We start from the raw sequence: 19,209 nt of genomic DNA on the forward strand, positions 1-19,209 counted from the left end.
CATGCCATCCCAGATGTGTATGACATTCTTTCATCTGCTGAACTCAAATGAAGATTTTTAGAAAAATATCTCAGCTCTGTTGGTCCATACAATGCAAGTGAATGGGTGGCAACATTTTGAAGCTCCAAAATATACATAAGGGCAACATTAAAGTACTCCAGAATAGGGCTGGGCAATATGGACCAAAAATCATATCTCAGTATTTTTAGGCTGAATGGCGATACACAATATATATCTCTGTATTTTCTACGAAGTGGGCTAAATGTTCAGTTGTAAGTCAAATCCACATGTGAGATGGTAAATGAAGCTTGCAACACGCTTTATTTTGGGGCAGAAGTCTTTTTGGACTGTGAAGGCTTCGTGGCCGGGGTTGCAGCAGATGCACAAAGTTGAACACATATTACAGTTTATGGCGCTGTTGTAAATGGTGGAAGAGATTTGAAGTAAGGCTGGGCGATATGTAAAAAATATTTTAGCGATAAATGATTAAAAAATGATTTTAAACAAAATCGCAATATCCGATTACATCGTCAACTCACCTGCCGAGGGTCGGTGAATTTTTTGCTTTATTGATTTTGCTTAAAAAAAAAAGTAATTCATTTATTGAAACATCAAAAACATTAAAAAATAAAGACATTTCTAAATTCAAATTGCACTTTAAACTAAACAAAAAAATAATAAAATAACAAAGTGATCAAAAACTCTTATTTAACCACCTTCCAAAATCCAAACATTTACTGTCTCCAACAGCTCCATTTGCATCATGGAATCCGTAATGCATGGCAACTGCGAGGAAATAAAGCGAATTAAACTCACAGCACCACCCGAGATGATCAGAGATAATTTTCAGCATTCTCATAGATGACATTATTCTTGCAAACAGTTTTCAGATGAATAAAACAGGGAAAAAAGTGTGAAAACTCTTTACATGCGCTTGTTCCATATGACAGGCTCGTGCTGCACGCCTCTGAATGAACAGCGAATCAGACAGGAGCATTGACGGCTTTTCTGTTGTCTTTTCTTATAAATATGATAAAATGTGTTGCTTCAAGTGTGTGTCTTTGTGACTAACAGCATTTCTTGTCATGTCTCACTCCGAGACGTCTTACAGGTCGCCTGCCTGTTGCGGGTAGTTGAGCAAAATTACTCGCGCATGAAATACATTTTGAGGAGGAGCTTGTGAACTGGATTGGATACATGCTCAAATAACATGACAGAGTTTCTGTTGTATGTTTTCTAAAATTATGACATGGCCAACCTAATAGTATTATACCCATGCAATCAGCTAGATTCTCTTGGACAGAAATGTAAACTGCGATGGGTAGAGGTGCTCACACTTCTACGGAATAAGACTTTTCCATCATGTTATTGCTGCAAGATCTACCATACACAATATATACATTTATCACAATACCAAAGTTTCCGTAGTCTTTAGTGAAATGTGATGCTTTTTGATACCAGCTTCAAAAATATACCTCAACAAATAATAGCCTAACACTTACTAATTTGTTAATTATAAAATAATTAAATTCTCAAGTTATTATTCAAGAGTAGTAAACAGTCAGTAATAATATAACAAAAGAAAAGCAATTAATAGAAAAAATAAAGTAAAAAACACCATAGAACAATTTTTAGCAGCTTTTAAAAAAATGAACACTATCAAGTATTCAATTAAATATTCGGAATGAATTTGACAAAATACTGGTCTTCCCTGTATGAATAATACTTTTATACTAGAGTTATACAAGTAAAGTTATCCAGCCAAGAGCAGTGAGTGGTTTTGTCATTTTCTTGTTATTGTTGTTTGATTAATATGAAAGGATACACTAGACAGCAGCAGGTCTGTTAGGTTGCATTTAAACTTAGAAGTAGGGCTGAAACAATCATCGACAACGTCGACAATAAAAAATTGTCAACAAAAATTTCCATTGTCGAATAGTCGTTTGATCTCATTTAATGTAACATGAGATCACATTAAACTCTAATGATGGCACGAGAGTAGCACTGCAGCTCACGCCTGACTGAGGAGAGGAAGAAAACACAGCTCCCGGTCCAGATGCACTCTAAACTTTCACAGCTTCAGGTGATGTAGATCACAACATATGAGGGAATAATGCAAAAACACAAAATAAGTAAATACAGAAGCACTCTCATTGTGGAATAAGCAGAGCCGGAGCTCTTTAAAGGAAACACCCCGGCGTTACATCTTAAATGCAGTTATATTTAATGCATTAAAGCTTTATTAAAGTTCAAATAATACAGAAGCAGATCACGTAAATAACTACAAACTCCGAAACTTCTATGAGTCGCGTCACACTCTGTCACGGGGACACTCGTCCCTCGAGCGCATGCTTGCTTCAGCTAGATTATAATGTAATGGCTTGTGACTTATTGAATCATAATATATGACACTGTGCGTTTCTTATCGTGAAGAAAATTGTCAATACTTGTTGAAAATTGGAATATTTGTTTGTCCAAGCAACGAAATTCGCGGGGAGTGTTTGAAACTTGTTTGAAGACAATTATTATGTTGCAGTTCTGTCTAATGTCTGCTCTGGGTTCATGTTTTGCAAAAAGTTGTACAGTATATGTGTGTGTGTGTGTGTGTGTGTGAGTGTGTGAGCACGTATCGGTGTACGTGTAAAAACCCTCTGGATGGCAGCCAGGCCAATTCTCTTCCTCAGTGTGTGCTTTTCTCCTTTCCAGGACTTTTGCATCCAGCTCTTATTACAAAACATTCACCTCAGAATACAGATCGCTGCAAGTTCTGGAGTGTATTTGTATGCGTGTGTGTGGGTGTAGAATAAAACCTCACATCTCACGAATCAGGCATGCCCTTGAAGTAAACACTCTCATGCCAATATTTGGTGCAGGCATGTGTATGTGTGTGATGATGGTGTGTATATAAATGGGCCTCTCCTGTTTGTTGACAAAGGAAAGAAAAGCCCTGTTACGTAACACACCCTCTCTCTCTTTCTCTGTTGCTCATCCATCCCGTATCTCTCTCTAGCCAAGTTTCACACTACAGCCCGAGGCAAAGCAGCTTTTCAGATTACCAACCTCACATGGTTAAGCCCCTCACACACATGCAGATGCACACATACACACCACTGTACACATAATGCCGGGCTAGAGGTGGGAGTGAGACAAAACACACAGACCCATGCACACAGTTTGTGCTAGCAGGTCTCCCCGAAGTTTGCAGTGGAATATGACTATTTTAGCCAACACACAAATCCACCAGAACATTCAAAGCTCTTAGACGAAACCCTACGCACATGCATGGCCCTCCATATTCTAAACCCTCCTGAACACACACTCGTGCATATGTTTAACCCCAGACTATTCAGGGTTTTCACACAGGGGCTGGTGTTTAATCTCACTTATGCCACATGCCTGCAGACCTGTTCTCAAGCCCATCACAACTCAATAAACAAGGGGTGACGTCACTGCAGCTACATGCAGTGTTTAAAGATAATATGAAATCACCTTTGCAATGTATTTAACTTAAGTAATGGAACCTATTTGAAAATTAGAATGTATTCATTGGGAAATATTATAGGGACTTCATTTTGTCCATCAGGATCTGATTGGATAAGATGGGGGACAAGCAAAGCGCCATTCACATTGAACAGCATGGGCAATCCGTTGGTCATGCGCTCACAACTGTGAACTTGCATCGAGTATGTTTCTAGCCTTAAGCTACAGCATGATATTGTTTATGGTACTGCAGTAAACACTATTTGTATTGCTCAAACTTGGTATTAAAGGGATAGTTCACCCAAAAATTTAAATTATCTCATCATTTACTCACCATCATGTCATCCCTGATGGGTATGACTTTCTTTCTTCATCAGAACACAAATGAAGCTCTGTAGGTCCATACAATGCAACTGAATGGTGACCAGACCTTTTGTAGCTCCAAAAATCACATAAAGGAAACATAAAAGTAATCCATTAGACTCCAGTTGTTAAATCCATATCTTCTAAAGTGATAATAGGTGTGGGTGAGAAACAGATAAAAATGTTAGTCCTTTTTTTTTTACTCTAAATTAGTACTTTCACTTTCCATTTTACAGCTGAAAGTCACATGTGGTGCCTGTTTAGTTTCTGAAAGAATACCCTAGCAACCATTTAACCTTAACCCTAGAAACCAACCAGGAATGTAAAAAAACATCTAGTTGGTTAATATTATCTTTCCCCACCCACATGGTCTTGTTATATCAGAAGGAAAAAAAGTGGTTTAAGAGGGGGAGAAAGTTATTAAATTTTGATAAAGTATTTTTTCTTTAGAAAAGCATGCACAGATGGATCATGCTTAAAAGGACAAGGGATATTTATTAAGTAAGGTCCACTTTGATCTTGTGTTGTCTAATAGAGGAGCACCACTTTTCACTGCTAGTGCATGTGTCTGTGCTTTCTGATTACTCCTGTGCAGTTTGACATTCTTTCAGCATCTGCTTCAAAGTGTGTTTGTGTGTGTTTGTGTGTGTGTGTGTGTGAGGCATTCTCATTTTGAATCCCCCCAACCCCCGCCACTTAAGCTATTAATTGTTGTGTAAGTACAACAAGCCAGTACATGCTGTACATCTATCTCCCTTTCCTTTAAGAGTGAGAAAAACACACCTGTAGATGATACCACAGAAGGTTCACATTACTCGGCAGGAGTGGGCTTTGAGGAACGAGATGTACTTACTCAACACCTTCATAATATTCGTTATTGAAGTCCATCCTGGTCAGTTTGTGCTGTGTACTCGCACACCACCACTGGAAAACATCATAGTTACTTTACCTATAGGAATAGATTTACAGTAGAATGTAGTCCTCAAAGAAGAAACTGAAAATAGAGATTTAGGGAATAATTCATACTAAAATAAATATTACTTCATGATTTACTCACCCTCATGTTGTTCCAAGCCCATATGACTTTCTTTCACATTAAAACACAATATAGGAGATGTTTTGAAGGGATCATGATATGCCTTTTTTATTTTCTTAATATGTTGCTTGAGTTTCACTTATGATGATAGAAAAGTTTCTTTTTTTTTTTTTTTTTTTTTCGCATAAAAACAGTCATATATTTGTAAAACATGATAATATTCCACCATTATTCTGACCCTCTGTCAGAAACGCTCTGTTTTGTTGCTGCTTCTCCTTTAAGACTTGACATTAAATGGCCACTGTTATGGTTCTCTCTCTGCTCTTGACTGACCTGCTCTCTACTTGCCAACTCACTGCTTACCACTGCTGGATGGGGCTACTGAAGTGATAAGGAAAAGTAAGTGTTGTTGTGGAGGCGGTCAGATGCAAATGTCTACCACAGTGTGAGATCACAATGTGGAGGAAGTAGAGAACGAGTAGTTTTGACAGCTTGGTTTTAACAAATGCCCTTTTTGCAGTAAGAAGAAAGTTTTGAGTTCTGAAACTTACAGTATGTGTTTATAGTAATGACCTCTTATATGTCAAAAGATCAAGGAAAATTTGATGTCATGACCCCTTTAATGAATATCAATACAATGGCAGCGGATGGTGATTCACTTCAAAGTTTAAAAAAGTATTAAAAAGTAGTCCATGAGACTCGTGCATCATATTCCGTGTCTTCTGAAGGCATATGATAGGTTTTGGTGAGAAACAATCTGAAATGTAAGTCATTTTTCGTTAAAAATATTAATGTCCCTTTCTAATTCTGGAACATTATGAGAGAAGCTTTTTCATAGTGGTTTGCATATTCAGTTTTGCATGCTTTTTTAAAGCTTTGAACTATCCACTGCCATTGTATTGAATAAACTGACCATGATATTCATGAAAATCTCCTTTTGTGTCTCTTTTGTGCATATAAAAGAAAGACATACAATTTTGGAACTACATGGGGGTGATTAAATATGACAAAAAATGTATTTTAGGGTGAACTACCCCTTTAATGTGGGTGAAACAAATTGATACCTCCAACCTACATTTGTGGAAGACCTGAAAATATCCACACTTAAAGTGTTTTCAAAAAATGAAAATTCTCTCATGATTTGCTCACCATCATGCCATCCTAGATGTGTATGACTTTTTCTTCTGCAGAACACAAATTAAGATTTTAAGAAAATATTTCAGCTTTGTTGGTCCTCACAATGCAAGTGAATGGGTGCCAACATTTTGAAACTCCAAAATCCACATAAAGGGAGCATAAAAGTAATCCATATGACCCCAGTGGTTAAATCCCAGTGTTCAGACAAGATATGATGGGTGTGGGTGAGAAACAGATCAATATTTAAGTCATTTTTTGTCATAAATTCTCTTTCCTGCCTTTTAGGGGGCGATATAAGGAAGGATGTGAATCACCAAAAACAGAAGGAGAAAGTGAAAGTGAAGTGGAAATTGACTGAGCAGGGAGGAGAATTTATATCAAAAAAAGGACTTCAATATTGATCTGTCTTTCTCACCCACACTTATCAAATCACTTCAGAATGTATGGATTTAACCACCAGAGTCATCTGGAGTACTTTTTATTTTGCCCATTTTTTGATTTTGGAGCTTAAAACTTTTGGCACCCATTCACTTACATTGTACGGACCAAAAGTACTGAGAAATACAGTTTTGCTCAAAAGTTTGCATACCCTTGGAGAATTGGTAATATATGTACCATATTTTAAAGAAAACATGAGTGAGCAGGCAAAACACATTTCTTTTATTTCTTGTGGGATTCATATTCAACTGTAGGTTATAACAGAATGGTGCAAAACAAAAACATGGCATCAAAGAAAAAAATGAAATGACCCCTGTACAAAAGTCTGCATACCCTTAGTTCTTAATACTGTGTATTGCTCCCTTTAGCATCAATGACAGCGTGCAGTCTTTTGTAATAGTTGTCTATGAGGCCCCAAATTCTTGCAGGTGGTATAGCTGCCCTTCGTCTTGGCAAAATGCCTCCAGGTCATGCAAAGTCTTTGGTCATCTTGCATGAACCGCACGTTTGAGATCTCCCCAGAGTGGCTTGATGATATTAAGATCAGGAGACTGTGATGGCCACTCCAGAACCTTCACCTTTTTCTGCTGTAACCACTGGAGGGTCAACTTGGCCTTGTGCTTAGGGTCATTGTCATGCTGGAAAGTCCAAGAGCGTCCCATGCGCAGCTTTCGTGCAGAAGAATGCAAATTGTCTGCCAGTATTTTCTGAGAACATGCTGCATTCATCTTGCCATCAATTTTCACAAGATTCCCCATGCCTTTAGAGCTCACACACCCCCAAAACATCAGTGAGCCACCACCATGCTTCACAGTGGGGATGGTATTCTTTTCACTATAGGCCTTGTTGACCCCTCTCCAAACATAGCGCTTATGGTTGTGACCATAAAGCTCAATTTTGGTCTCGTCACTCCAAATTACAGTGTGCCAGAAGCTGTGAGGCATGTCAAGGTGTTGTCAGGCATACTGTAACCGGGCTTTTTTGTGGCATTGGCGCAGTAAAGGCTTCTTTCTGGCAACTCGACCATGCAGCTCATTTTTGTTCAAGTGTCGTCGTATTGTGCTCCTTGAAACAACCACACCGTCTCTTTCCAGAGCAGCCTGTATTTCTCCTGAGGTTACCTGTGGGTTTTTCTTTGTATCCCGAACAATTCCTCTGGCAGTTGTGGCTGAAATCTTTCTTGGTCTACCTGACCTTGGCTTGGTATCAAGAGATCCCTGAATTTTCCACTTCTTAATAAGTGATTGAACAGTACTGACTGGCATTTTCAAGGCTTTGGATATCTTTTTATATCCTTTTCCATCTTTATAAAGTTCCATTACCTTGTTACGCAGGTCTTTTGACAGTTCTTTTCTGCTCCCCATGGCTCAGTATCTAGCCTGCTCAGTGCATCCATGTGAGAGCTAACAAACTCATTGACTATTTATACACAGACAGTAATTGCAATTTAAAAAGCCACAGGTGTGGGAAATTAACCTTTAATTGCCATTTAAACCTGTGTGTGTGTCACCTTGTGTGTCTGTAACAAGGCCAAACATTCAAGGGTATGTAAACTTTTGATCAGGGCCATTTGGGTGATTTCTGTTATCATTATGATTTAAAAAGGAGCCAAACAACTATGTGATAATAAATGGCTTCATATGTTCACTATCCTTAAATAAAAGACAATTTTTTTGCATGATCAGTCATATTTTCAAAATCAATGCCAAAATTTCACAATTTCTGCCAGGGTATGCAAACTTTTGAGCACAACTGTACTTCTAAAAATCTTTGATTGTGTTCAGCAGAAGAAAGTAAGTCATACACATCTGGGATGGCATGAGGCTAAGTAAATGATGAGAGAATTTTCATTTTTGGGTGAACTATCCCTTTAAACCTTGACTGAAATGAAAGGCTGGGAAACAGATGTTATTTACATTAGTTGTTTATCAAAGAACCATAGATATTGTTTGCTTATTTATTTATTAGATTAAAGTGGATTCATCAAGCAGATTAATTGTGCATTTGATAAAGCAGCTGTGAATATGATGCTGTTTTTGTGATGTGCAGTTAAAGCAGTGTTATTTGTGTGTAAACGTTCAATTTGAAAACGCATCAAATGTTCGGGTGTGTCCAAAACCAAGGCCGAATATCCACGAGTCAGGCTCCTTCTCCATTGTCCTCTGACGGCATTCAGTGCATCTCACAACCATGATTCTGTGCCCCTAACAACGTTAGACGATCACATGACCAACATCCAAACTGCACCAGGGTCAGCCAACTTCAGGAATGGTTGTTTACATGCCTGCTGCTGTTGTTTGTCTTAGACCTGTCTGAAAATCAGCTATCTCACCAATTGCTCTCACATGCAATGCTAATTTGTTTTGCTGCTGGTAGCACTGTTTGAGTGGAGCCATGCTGAACACTGCTGCCACTGAGAGCATGTCACAAGGGACGTCTTGACCAATGAGAGAGCGGTCAGGCCACTGTACTGGGTGGATTCTTGGGGGAACCCTGCATTAGAGACGCCTCCTTGTCATCTTCTATGCTATATAATATGAGAAGAGCAAGACAATGTGTTATAGCCAGGAAATGCTAGCGAGTTTGATGATATAATAATGGAGTTTTGGATATTAAAGATATAGTTGACCCAAAAATTAGAATGCTGTCAACATTTACTCACCCTCATGTTTCTCCAAACCCATATGACTTTCTTTCTTCTGTGGAACACAAAAGGAGATGTTAGGAACTTGCATCCTCAGTCACCTTCACTTTCATTGGCTCTACCTAAAGCCAAAGACCACCATAGAGCTGAGCATGTCTACAGTAGTTTATGATCAAGATGCTACGGCACCTTGAGAAGTTCATGGAAGCTTATAGGGTATATCTAGAATCCCCACTCCATGGACTGTAGATACTCTATGATACTTAATACATTTACAAGTTCTTACTTTTTTCACTCAGTCAATCTATTTCTCTCATTCTCTCCTCCCCAGTTTCTGTTACGCAAGTTTTTCCTCAACTCTGAGAAGATGTGGCCATGGTGTGCATGTCTAGACTGTCCGATGAGGTTTTAGCTGTATTGATTTAGTCTCTCCCTCTCTCCTCTCTGTCCTCAATAAATCCATTCTACCTAAAGCCATAGTCCTTCTTGCGCCCTTAAAAAAGGGAATGCATGGGAGCAAAGTTTTTGTCCATTAACTTTTACTGTGTCCATTACTGTGCCAATAAAGTTGTTTCGAAGGCCTTTTGGGATGTGCGCTAAGTTTAAGTAACAACTTCTAGTGATCTAGCAAACTTCTTTATACTTTATCATTATAATGTCTTTATAAATTTAGCACCTTTTGACTAATGTAGGCCTTTATCAAAACACAGGAGAGGCCTTTTATTATATATTATTTTATTTCATGAAGTGTTTGGGAAACTCAGCTGGGAAAAAACATCAGTGGCGCTTGCTAAAGCATAGCATTTTCAAAGTATTTCCTTTCTGCGTAAACAGGAGCTATTAAACTTCTGTGCGAAACTGGCTCTGCATTGTTTGTGCTACAGACATGAATGATACCTAAAATTGTGTGGCTTGTTAAGGGTAGGTGTGTTAATACTTTTCTAAGTGATTATGACATCTTTTTTGCCTAGTGCATGATAAAATAGGTGGAAAAAATCCTGTAGACTTACACTGAAGGAGAGACCTGAGCCATATCTAGGGACCAGAGTAACATACAGACTTTGGATGGGCTCTTTTGGCTTGGGACAGTAAGCGAAACAAACAAACAAAAAACAAAAAATTCAGCTTATTTTTCCAGTTTTGTTTGTTGAAGCATAAATACTATATTTCACGTTTTAAATATGTGAAGAAAAATTTTCATACATAAGAGGTCTGTACGGGCATTAAAAGTATAGTTCACCTGAAAATGAAAACTGTCTCATCATTCACTCACCCTCATGTCATCCCAGATTTGTATGACTTTCTTTCTGCAGCAGAACAAAAACAAAAATTTGTAGAAGAATATATCAGCTCTGTAGGTCCATTCAATGCAAGTGAATGGTGATCAGACCTTTGTAGCTCCAAAATCACATAAAGGAAACATAGAAATAATCCTTAAGACTCCAGTGGTTAAATCCATGTCTTCAGATGCAATAAAATAGGTGTGGGTGAGAAACAAATAAAAATGTAAGCCCTTTTTTTTACTCTTAATCTCCACTTTCATTTTTACATCTGAAAGTCACATGTGGTGCCTGTTTAATTTCACTTTCACATCTCTCACTCTCTTTATAATGTTTGCTCCAAACAAGTAAATAAGCTGTATTTTATTAGCATCGTATGTTTAAATACAATTTGTGACACTATAGTAACAGTAAATATGCATAGTTTTAACTAGGTGTGGTGGCCTAACACCAGAGCAAAAGGGAAGTGCTGAAACTTTGCTGGGTGAAGAACAATCTGGAATCATGTGTATCAGTCACATGAATTCCTCTTTGTAGCCTGAACTCTTTAGAACATTTAATCTTTGTGACATCTGTCCTTTAAAAAAGCTAGACGCAGCACAACAAAACTCTGGTGTCTTGACATCCCTTTTTTAAAAAAGAAGCTCTTTTTGGCTTGACACGGTGTCTAAAAAATGTGGCGGCCCTATGCGAGACACAGCACAGTGGTCATCCAGTGGTTTACATAGAAAAACAATTGAAAAACTGTGCAACGTACACAAAAACACATTCGGTGTGAACAGCTCCTAACTTGTTTTCATTCATTACAAACCTGAACCTAACCCAAACCCGAAGTTATACTTAAAAAAACTGACCCGAACCCAACAGAAACCAATGGTTTGTCGGGCTGGGGTCAGGTAGCAGACCTCTACCAAACATGCAGTTTTATGAACAGGTTTATAATGCATCGGATGCTGATGCATGCTCTGGTTTAAAGTGCTGACAGATGAAAGAGGCTCAAACTTCCCCAGGTTTTTTCATCACAAGCCTTTTTCGGTTGGTTGTACCGAAGCTCTTTTGAAAATTAATTAGTTTCTCTCTCTCTCTCTTTCTCTCTCCTCTCCACCTTCACTCAATTTTTTAACACGTCCAAAAGTTGCAAAAGAAAGTGTTGCAGCTGTAACCTTAGAGCGGAGCCCCATGTGTTATAATTGGAGGCAATATGACCCTTGGGTGTGCCACGAGCTTGACTAGATCAGACCAGCAGCACAGAGCAGATCACCCCTCCCTCCCTACCTCTCTTACTCTTTCTCTGGATCCGGCTTTCCCGAGCACACAGGTACCTGCAGACAGCAGAGCATGGCTTTTTGAAGCTCGCTGGAGTATCCCAGGCTTAGCCAGGCCAGCCGCAGTGTGGCGTGCCTGTGCACATTTTTAAAAAAGTGAGTCTGTCTGTTTCTTCCTCCTCACTGCTCTAACTGTCCCTCCATCTCTCCCTCGCCCCTCTGTTTCTCTCTCTCTCTCTCTCTCTCTCTCTCTCATTCTCCTTTTCTCCACCTCCCTCTTTGTCCTCACTTCACCTTCGCAGAGTATATATTTTTTCTCTCCCATGCAGCAGCAGACGGATGAGTCAGACTGGCACTGCTACCTTCATCTCTTACTTTGTAGCTGTCTTTCCATCTGAAGTCCTCTACAGAAGTGCAAAAACGACTGCAGCATCTGGAGGGACACTAAACTCCCCCATTATTGCTGATTTTGTTTGAAAGACAAAAGCTTCTGAGAAAACATGTCTCATTGCAGTATACAGGAACTGGAACTGACACGAAGAGACAGGCCTGAATAAAGTATCTATAATGGTTAGCTAGATTTTTAACATTTTCTAAAAACAGTTTGAGTGCTTTCCAATGCAAAACTCGCTGCCATGGTGCTAGGGTGATCTGGGTGGTTGCCAGTGCATTGCTATGCAGTCTTCAGAAGTCTGCTACTGACCAGTCTGTTTCACTTTCAACCATGCTTTGAAATACATAGCTGTAACGTGTCGTATAGCTTGTATGTGTGCCGCTTTGTTCTGTCTGTAGCATATTAAACATTCTTGAAACATATGAGATTCATGATATGGTGTTTTCAGCAGTCTCAGAGCAGTTCTTTGAACAGATCGTGTTTGAAGTGTGGTTAGCTAACCTACGCTGAGCGTGTTAAATTTAATGCACTGTAGACTGACTTTAATTGCAAATGTGCATAAATTCCAAATATTTCTGGCTGCTAAAACATACTAAAGAAACCTAAAAAACCTAAAAATACCAGGGTTTTGTAGACCAAGGAGGAGATTAGAGTATTTCACCATGTTTGGAACGAGGAGCACAAAGCTGTTGTCAACACTACTACAGATCGAAATTCAAAAGACTTCCTTTAGTTTTATTACAGAAATATATTTATATTGTATTTAATAATAATAAGCATTATTATTTAATAATAATAAAATATTATATTTATGGCTGTCAATCTATTAATTTTTAATCAAATTAGTAACATGTTATGCCGTTTAATTAAACGAATTAATTGCAATTAATCGTATATTTAAATATTTGCTGAGAAAGCCCCTCAAATAACAATAATTCAATATATAATGATCAAATAATTATGAATAGTTATGTTTAAATAATTACAAATATAATATATTGTATGTTATATAATAATAATTCAGATAATTAAAATGCATTACATTATTGTGGCAGCAAGTAAAGCATTGATAAGACAAAAAGTGTAACTATGCTGGCAATGACAGGCAGACGATGATGAATAAGTGTAGAACCCAAGTGCAGTTTAATCCAAATGTGAAATCCAAACGTGAACAAAACATAAACATGAACTCGACTAGACTTGATGAAACTTGACTTGACTTGACATAACATAACATACTTGACATAACTTGACCTGACTTGGAGCAGGCTGAGGCATTGCTGTGACATGGCATGGAGCAGGCTGAGGCGTGGCTGTGACATGGCACGGAGCAGACTCTGGCGTGGCTGTGACATGGCACGGAGCAGACTCTGGCGTGGCTGTGACATGGCACGGAGCAGACTCTGGCGTGGCTGTGACATGGCACGGAGCAGACTCTGGCGTGGCTGTGACATGGCACGGAGCAGACTCTGGCGTGGCTGTGACATGTCACGGAGCTGATTCTGGCGTGGCTGTGACATGGCACGGAGCTGACTCTGGCGTGGCTGTGACGGCATGGAGCAGGCCTAGGTGTGGCTGTGACATGGCATGGAGCACACTCAGGATCCGGGGCAGAAGGTGGCGCAAGCTCGGCGACCATGATGTGGGACCCTGGCTCGACGATCATGACCTCGTCGACCATGACGTGGGACGCTGGTTCGGCGGCCATGACATGGGTCTCTGGCTCAGTGGCCATGACGGTGGTCGTGACGTGGGACTCTGGCTCATTATCCGCCTCCCCCACAGTGAACGGTGAACCACTTATCAGTAGGGCAAGGTCGATATACTGAGTCAGGCTGTAGGTACTTCAACCGTCAGGCATCAGGGAGGAGACCGGCTCATTCAGCCCAAAACGGAAACAGTCCTTGAGGGCAATCTCATTAAAGTCAACCCTGCAGATGAGAGCGCAGAAGTCCTCTACATATTCCTCCAGGGGACGATTCCCCTGATGTAAACGAAGAAGCCGAACTGGTGGGTTCATTTTGCGGTCAGGTATTCTGTAACGATGCTGGAAATGACAGACAGATGATGATGATGATGAAGTGTAGAACCCCAAGTGCAGTTTAATACAAACGTGAAATACAAACCTGAACAAAACATAAAAATGAACTTGATGAAACTTGATGAAACTTGACTTGACTTGACATAACATAACTTGACCTGACTTGACTACCAAACAATGTTACAACACAGTACCTGACAATGGACCAAGGCAAACATGAGGATATAAATACATGGACAAGTGTAACAAGACAACCAATGAACAGACTATAAACAAGATAACAACACAATAAACCAATGAAAACAAGACACATGAACATGGAGGGAAACAGGATGATCACATGACTTCACATGGAAACAGGGAATCACATGACATGGCAAGGAAACAGGAAATAACATGACATGGAACACATGACTGTAAAACAGGATCAAAACTTCCAAAATAAAAGACATAAACACAAAACATGAACAAAAACATATAAAACCATGACAAAAAGTGGCTTTAGCTAAATTTGTTAATTTGTTTAACGCATTATTTTTTATATAATTAATCACACCGAATCAACGTGTTAAATTATATTACAGCCCTAATTATATTACAATAATATAATATTCAATTTGACTGAATTCCAAAAAATAATTAAAAGTGAGCTGAGACCCTCACAGAATGTTTCCCTATTTTATTTTATTTTTTATTTATTTGTTTATTTATTCATTCATTTCCTAATTTTCTTACTCTTAAAACAGTAAGCGCGTTATTCTCTGCTTTTGACGTCAAACTGTGAAGAGACATGCGCTCAACGTGTGCTCACATTGGATAAGCCGACAATTCTTATTAAGAAAAATTTCTGTTGCACTTTATTCTATTTTGAATACTATTATGATGCTAGTGATACTTTGTAATACAGCACTTTTCATACCACTGTCTCCTAAGATGATTCGCTTATGTTTTCCTCTCTTGTAAGTCGCTTTGGATAAAAGCATCTGCCAAATGAATAAATGTAAATGTAAATGTAAATTAAGCATAATCGGTGTAAGAACGGGCATTTAAACGTGCTCATTGACACCATGTTCATTTAATTTGGGCTTACATGAAAGTGCAATAAATCTGTTGAAATGTTATTAAAATTGTTTTTTGAATGACAGTATAATTGTATAATGTAAAAAATAATTAGAATAATTAATCTTCGTGATTGTAATTTTGAGCAAAATTATTGTGATTATCAGTTTAACTATTAACATGCAGCCCTAGTTGCAATGCAGTTGCTAAGATGTTCTGTTGCTATGCAGTTGCTAAGATGTTTTGAGGGGTTTTTAACATGTTAACATTTTAAAATGTGCACAATTTTATGATCGTTAAATATAGTATAGTAAGTCTTTATACGATCATAATGTTCACCTGCTGTGAGTGTGTGTGACTGCTCATCCAGACAGTGAAAGCAGACATCGCCTGTGCTGACTGCTGATGAGCCTGAGTGTTTACTGAGAGCGTTCAGGAATATCAACAACATGTGCTTGTCAGAGCGAGAGAGAAAAGTGTCTTCCCTCCATGGTAGTTTGCCACTCTTTTGTCAGCGCGTGCATGGCCACAAGGATCCGGGGTGTCTCATCTGATTGGCGGCACAGTGTGGAAGGGTACAGTCAGTGAGCTGTCAGGGCCTTGTCCACCAACTTGGTTGTTTCCATAAAAACAACAGTAAATTTGATGGCATCCAGGGGGGCACCTGTGATGCCCGTCCAACTGTCTGTCCCTAGATGCACAACTGGACTGATTGGACAGTGGAACATCGCTTCAACCCTGTACTTTCTTTCTCTCTGTCACTTTCTCTAGTTTCTCTCGAATCTCAGACAAACAACAAAAAGAGTTGCAACTGGCCCAAGCCAGATATATATATATAAAAAAAGGAGACAGACACGAATGATACAAAGAAAGGAGAGAACATTAGGCACGGAGACAAAGAAAGGAAGAGAGGGTCGGTACCATCCTGCTCTCTCTGCTTGCCATCCTCGTGATCTCTCAGCAAGCCACCACCAGGTGTTACATAACTCTCTCTCTCCATCTCTCTGCCAGCCACCCTCCATCTCTTTTCTCTCTCTGACTCTCACACATTTAGTCATCTCCCACTGGGAAACAGATTTTCGAGGCAGCCGTCTGCTCTCTACCTTCAGCACTCACTCGCTCACCCTCTACCTCCCTGAGGTTTCGCTACACTTCTGGCATAATTACAGCAATTACGAGAGTTTATACCAGTTATGTAAAAAGTTCTACCATGTGAGTGTGTGTTTTATCCAACACTGTTGAGAGGAAGACATGCAAAAGTCTGGAAAGAATAAAAACGGACAGGAACTAAAAATACTCTTGCCTTCACACACTCTGAGCTTGCTTTGAATGTTTTCGTTGGTTGTCGGAAAATAGATTATTTTTTTTATTTAACTAAAAGGAATGTTCCAGTTTCAATGCAAGTTTTTACATATACTACTTCCATTCATGTCATGGTTGCTGTCGCTTTCCACCAAAAATAATGTTGACTCATCCCTCATTTTTTAAAGACAAATAAAAATCATGTGTACAGTAATGCACTTACATGGATGTCATTGAAGCAAGGGATAAACATAAATGCACACTGTTCAAAAAGATAGCCAGCAAGCTTAAACTACATGTTGAGACAAGTGTAATAAAAATATACCCAGTTTTTCAACTCCTGTCATGACCATGTAAAGCCAGTAAACCCTGTAACTTTTGCATGATACACACATGGATACCAGAAAGGGGCTGTTAACCTTCAAAAGTCCGCCTGCAAGAATTAACTTTACAGCTCAATAACACATTTTTTATGTGAAAGAATTAAAAAAATATATAAATATAGAAAAATATGAAAAGCACATTTCTGTTTTCAAGCTCTCTGGATTGCCTTGCCCCATATACTTTCATTGTAAGTCCATTACGATTCTTTAAGGGGAAAAAAAAGTCCTTCACATTTGCCCTCAGATGTCACAGTTGCCAAAATAGCTTGTCTCTCGTTTTTCTCTCAGGGTTACGCACTGAGGAAGACTCTCCTCACACACTACTTTGGAAACCAGCTGCCCTACACCAAATCCCTGGACTACAGCAGTGGGAACAGCTCTTCTTCTGGAGGTACAGCACACGGCCACACAAACGAACATTAGCAGAAGCACAGCCAACTCTCCTTAAACAATCTCACCTAACTTCACGTCTCATTCCTGACTAATAAATGCCGACACATTCACTGTCGCTTCAGAAATCATCATATTGTCAGTTGAATTTAACAAATCCTCCACAAAGTGAAATGAATAGTCCTTTTGAGAGACTCTTAAACATTGAACAAGGCCACATTTAGCTTGATGAGGCTGGTTAGAATTATTCAGCTATTTTCTAAAATGTTGTTTTGTCTAATACTGCTGTCTTGTGGAAACATAATTTCTGTTTCAAAACTTTGTTAGTTGCCATTCTGTTTACTGTCTGCATAAGCAGCTGCCGTCTGAGGGAGCAACTCGCCTCACAAATAGAGCTCCTTATGTGAGGCGCAGAGGAGACTCACAATTGATTCCAACAAGTCTTTTTAGCAAGACAGTTCATTCGGCAGCCATCTTTGGAACGCTCATGTGGAGCTATTTTTCTAGGTAAACGAGCGGCATGCCAGTGCAACTCCTATCTTCTTGAATGGGGAAAGACCAAAATCTCCAAAATGGTCAAGATTATGATCGAAGAACATATTTCAAATCAGCAGTAAAATCTGACCACTGGTATCATAAATTGTGATTCTTTACCTCAGATTACGCTAAAAAATGAAAATTTCCCAGCTCGTATAACTAATGCGCATGTGCATTCTTGAGTTGATTGACAGGCGGTGTCTGCATCTAAAAGGTTCTTGGCTCTTTTACCTGTTAGGCGGGACCTCATTTCTACTTTTCATGACCGTTAGGCGTTCCAGTTTCTCCCATCAAATTTAATAGACGTGACCCATCTCTGCTAAATAGTCTTCCAATGTAGTTTGACGTTAGCACATTGCTATGCTAACTATGGGACACTCATACAAATATTGGGTAAAATAAACAGTTTTCATTAGATTGAATTGTTATTAATGAATACTTCTCAATATTAAGTGGAAAATAAGTATATTTATAGTCAACATTTCTTTCTACCTCTGCCATCTTAGATTAATTTTGTCACTAAGCTTGTCGCAGTGCATCCGTTGCGATGCTGCCTCAGAATTTGGCCAAAATGAGAATTAAGAATTTATCTTAGAATTAAGCATAAGTTTGCTACCTACCTTTAACAGCCTTTGTGCCAGGAGTATGCTAATAAAATCCTGTCTAGGTAAGGCAGCTCACTAGATTTTGGAACAAGGCTACAATATCTACTACAATGAATATTCAGCCATATTGGCCACAATTCATTCTGGATGCTGCATTATGAAGGTTGAGTGATGTGGGCTAGAATCTACATTTATAGAAAGGATTTTCGAAGGATTTAACGTTTATTTACAGAATTTACTTACAAAATCCTGTATTTAATTTAGTTCATACACATCCCTGATAGCACAAATACATCACCCAGACGCCTATTTGATGTCTGTGTTTACATCTGGAAGACGTATTTCTTAGGATGTTTGCTCATCTGCAATAAGTCTATAAACGTTTCCTCTTGGATGTCAATAAGACATTCATCAGATGTCTTTGAGAGGTTAAAGATTTAGTGTTTGTAAATATGACCTTTTTAAGATGTTTAGCAGATATTAATTAGAATGTGACGCTTTCTAGATGAAAACATCTAAAACAGACATCTTGTAGAAATATAGTATGTGTGCTATCTGGGATTAGTCTAGTGTTGAGTGTGATTGTGTTATTGCATGATTGCAATCAGATTTTAACACAGTACTTGAAACTGTGTATGATTGTGTGTTTAGGTGGCTCTCCAGGGCAGGACTCTGATAAGCCAAGCACCAGCCTTGCAGAAACTCAGAGTAGGTTAGATGGTGTGGGCGCATCTGAGCTGGTCATCGACCTTATCGTCAGCACTAAGAACGACCGTATCTTTGAGGAGAGCATTCTGCTGGGCATTGCACTGCTAAAAGGAGGGAATACACAAATTCAGGTATGCACAGGTGCTG

The 19,209-nt window shown here is 39.0% G+C and overlaps 1 protein-coding gene across 2 annotated transcripts in view; it reads left to right on the plus strand.

Moving 5' to 3' along the window:
* LOC127417299 (inositol 1,4,5-trisphosphate receptor type 2-like) overlaps positions 1-19,209 on the plus strand; it is a 115,937-nt gene that overhangs the window by 53,457 nt on the left and 43,271 nt on the right. For both annotated transcript variants that reach the window (XM_051657225.1, XM_051657226.1), the window contains 2 exons: positions 17,111-17,213; positions 19,006-19,193. In XM_051657225.1, the coding sequence (XP_051513185.1) occupies positions 17,111-17,213; positions 19,006-19,193 (291 nt within the window). The remainder of the gene's footprint in view (positions 1-17,110; positions 17,214-19,005; positions 19,194-19,209) is intronic.

Source organism: Myxocyprinus asiaticus, chromosome 26 (assembly GCF_019703515.2).
Source record: "Myxocyprinus asiaticus isolate MX2 ecotype Aquarium Trade chromosome 26, UBuf_Myxa_2, whole genome shotgun sequence".
NCBI classification, from domain to species: Eukaryota; Metazoa; Chordata; class Actinopteri; order Cypriniformes; family Catostomidae; genus Myxocyprinus; species Myxocyprinus asiaticus.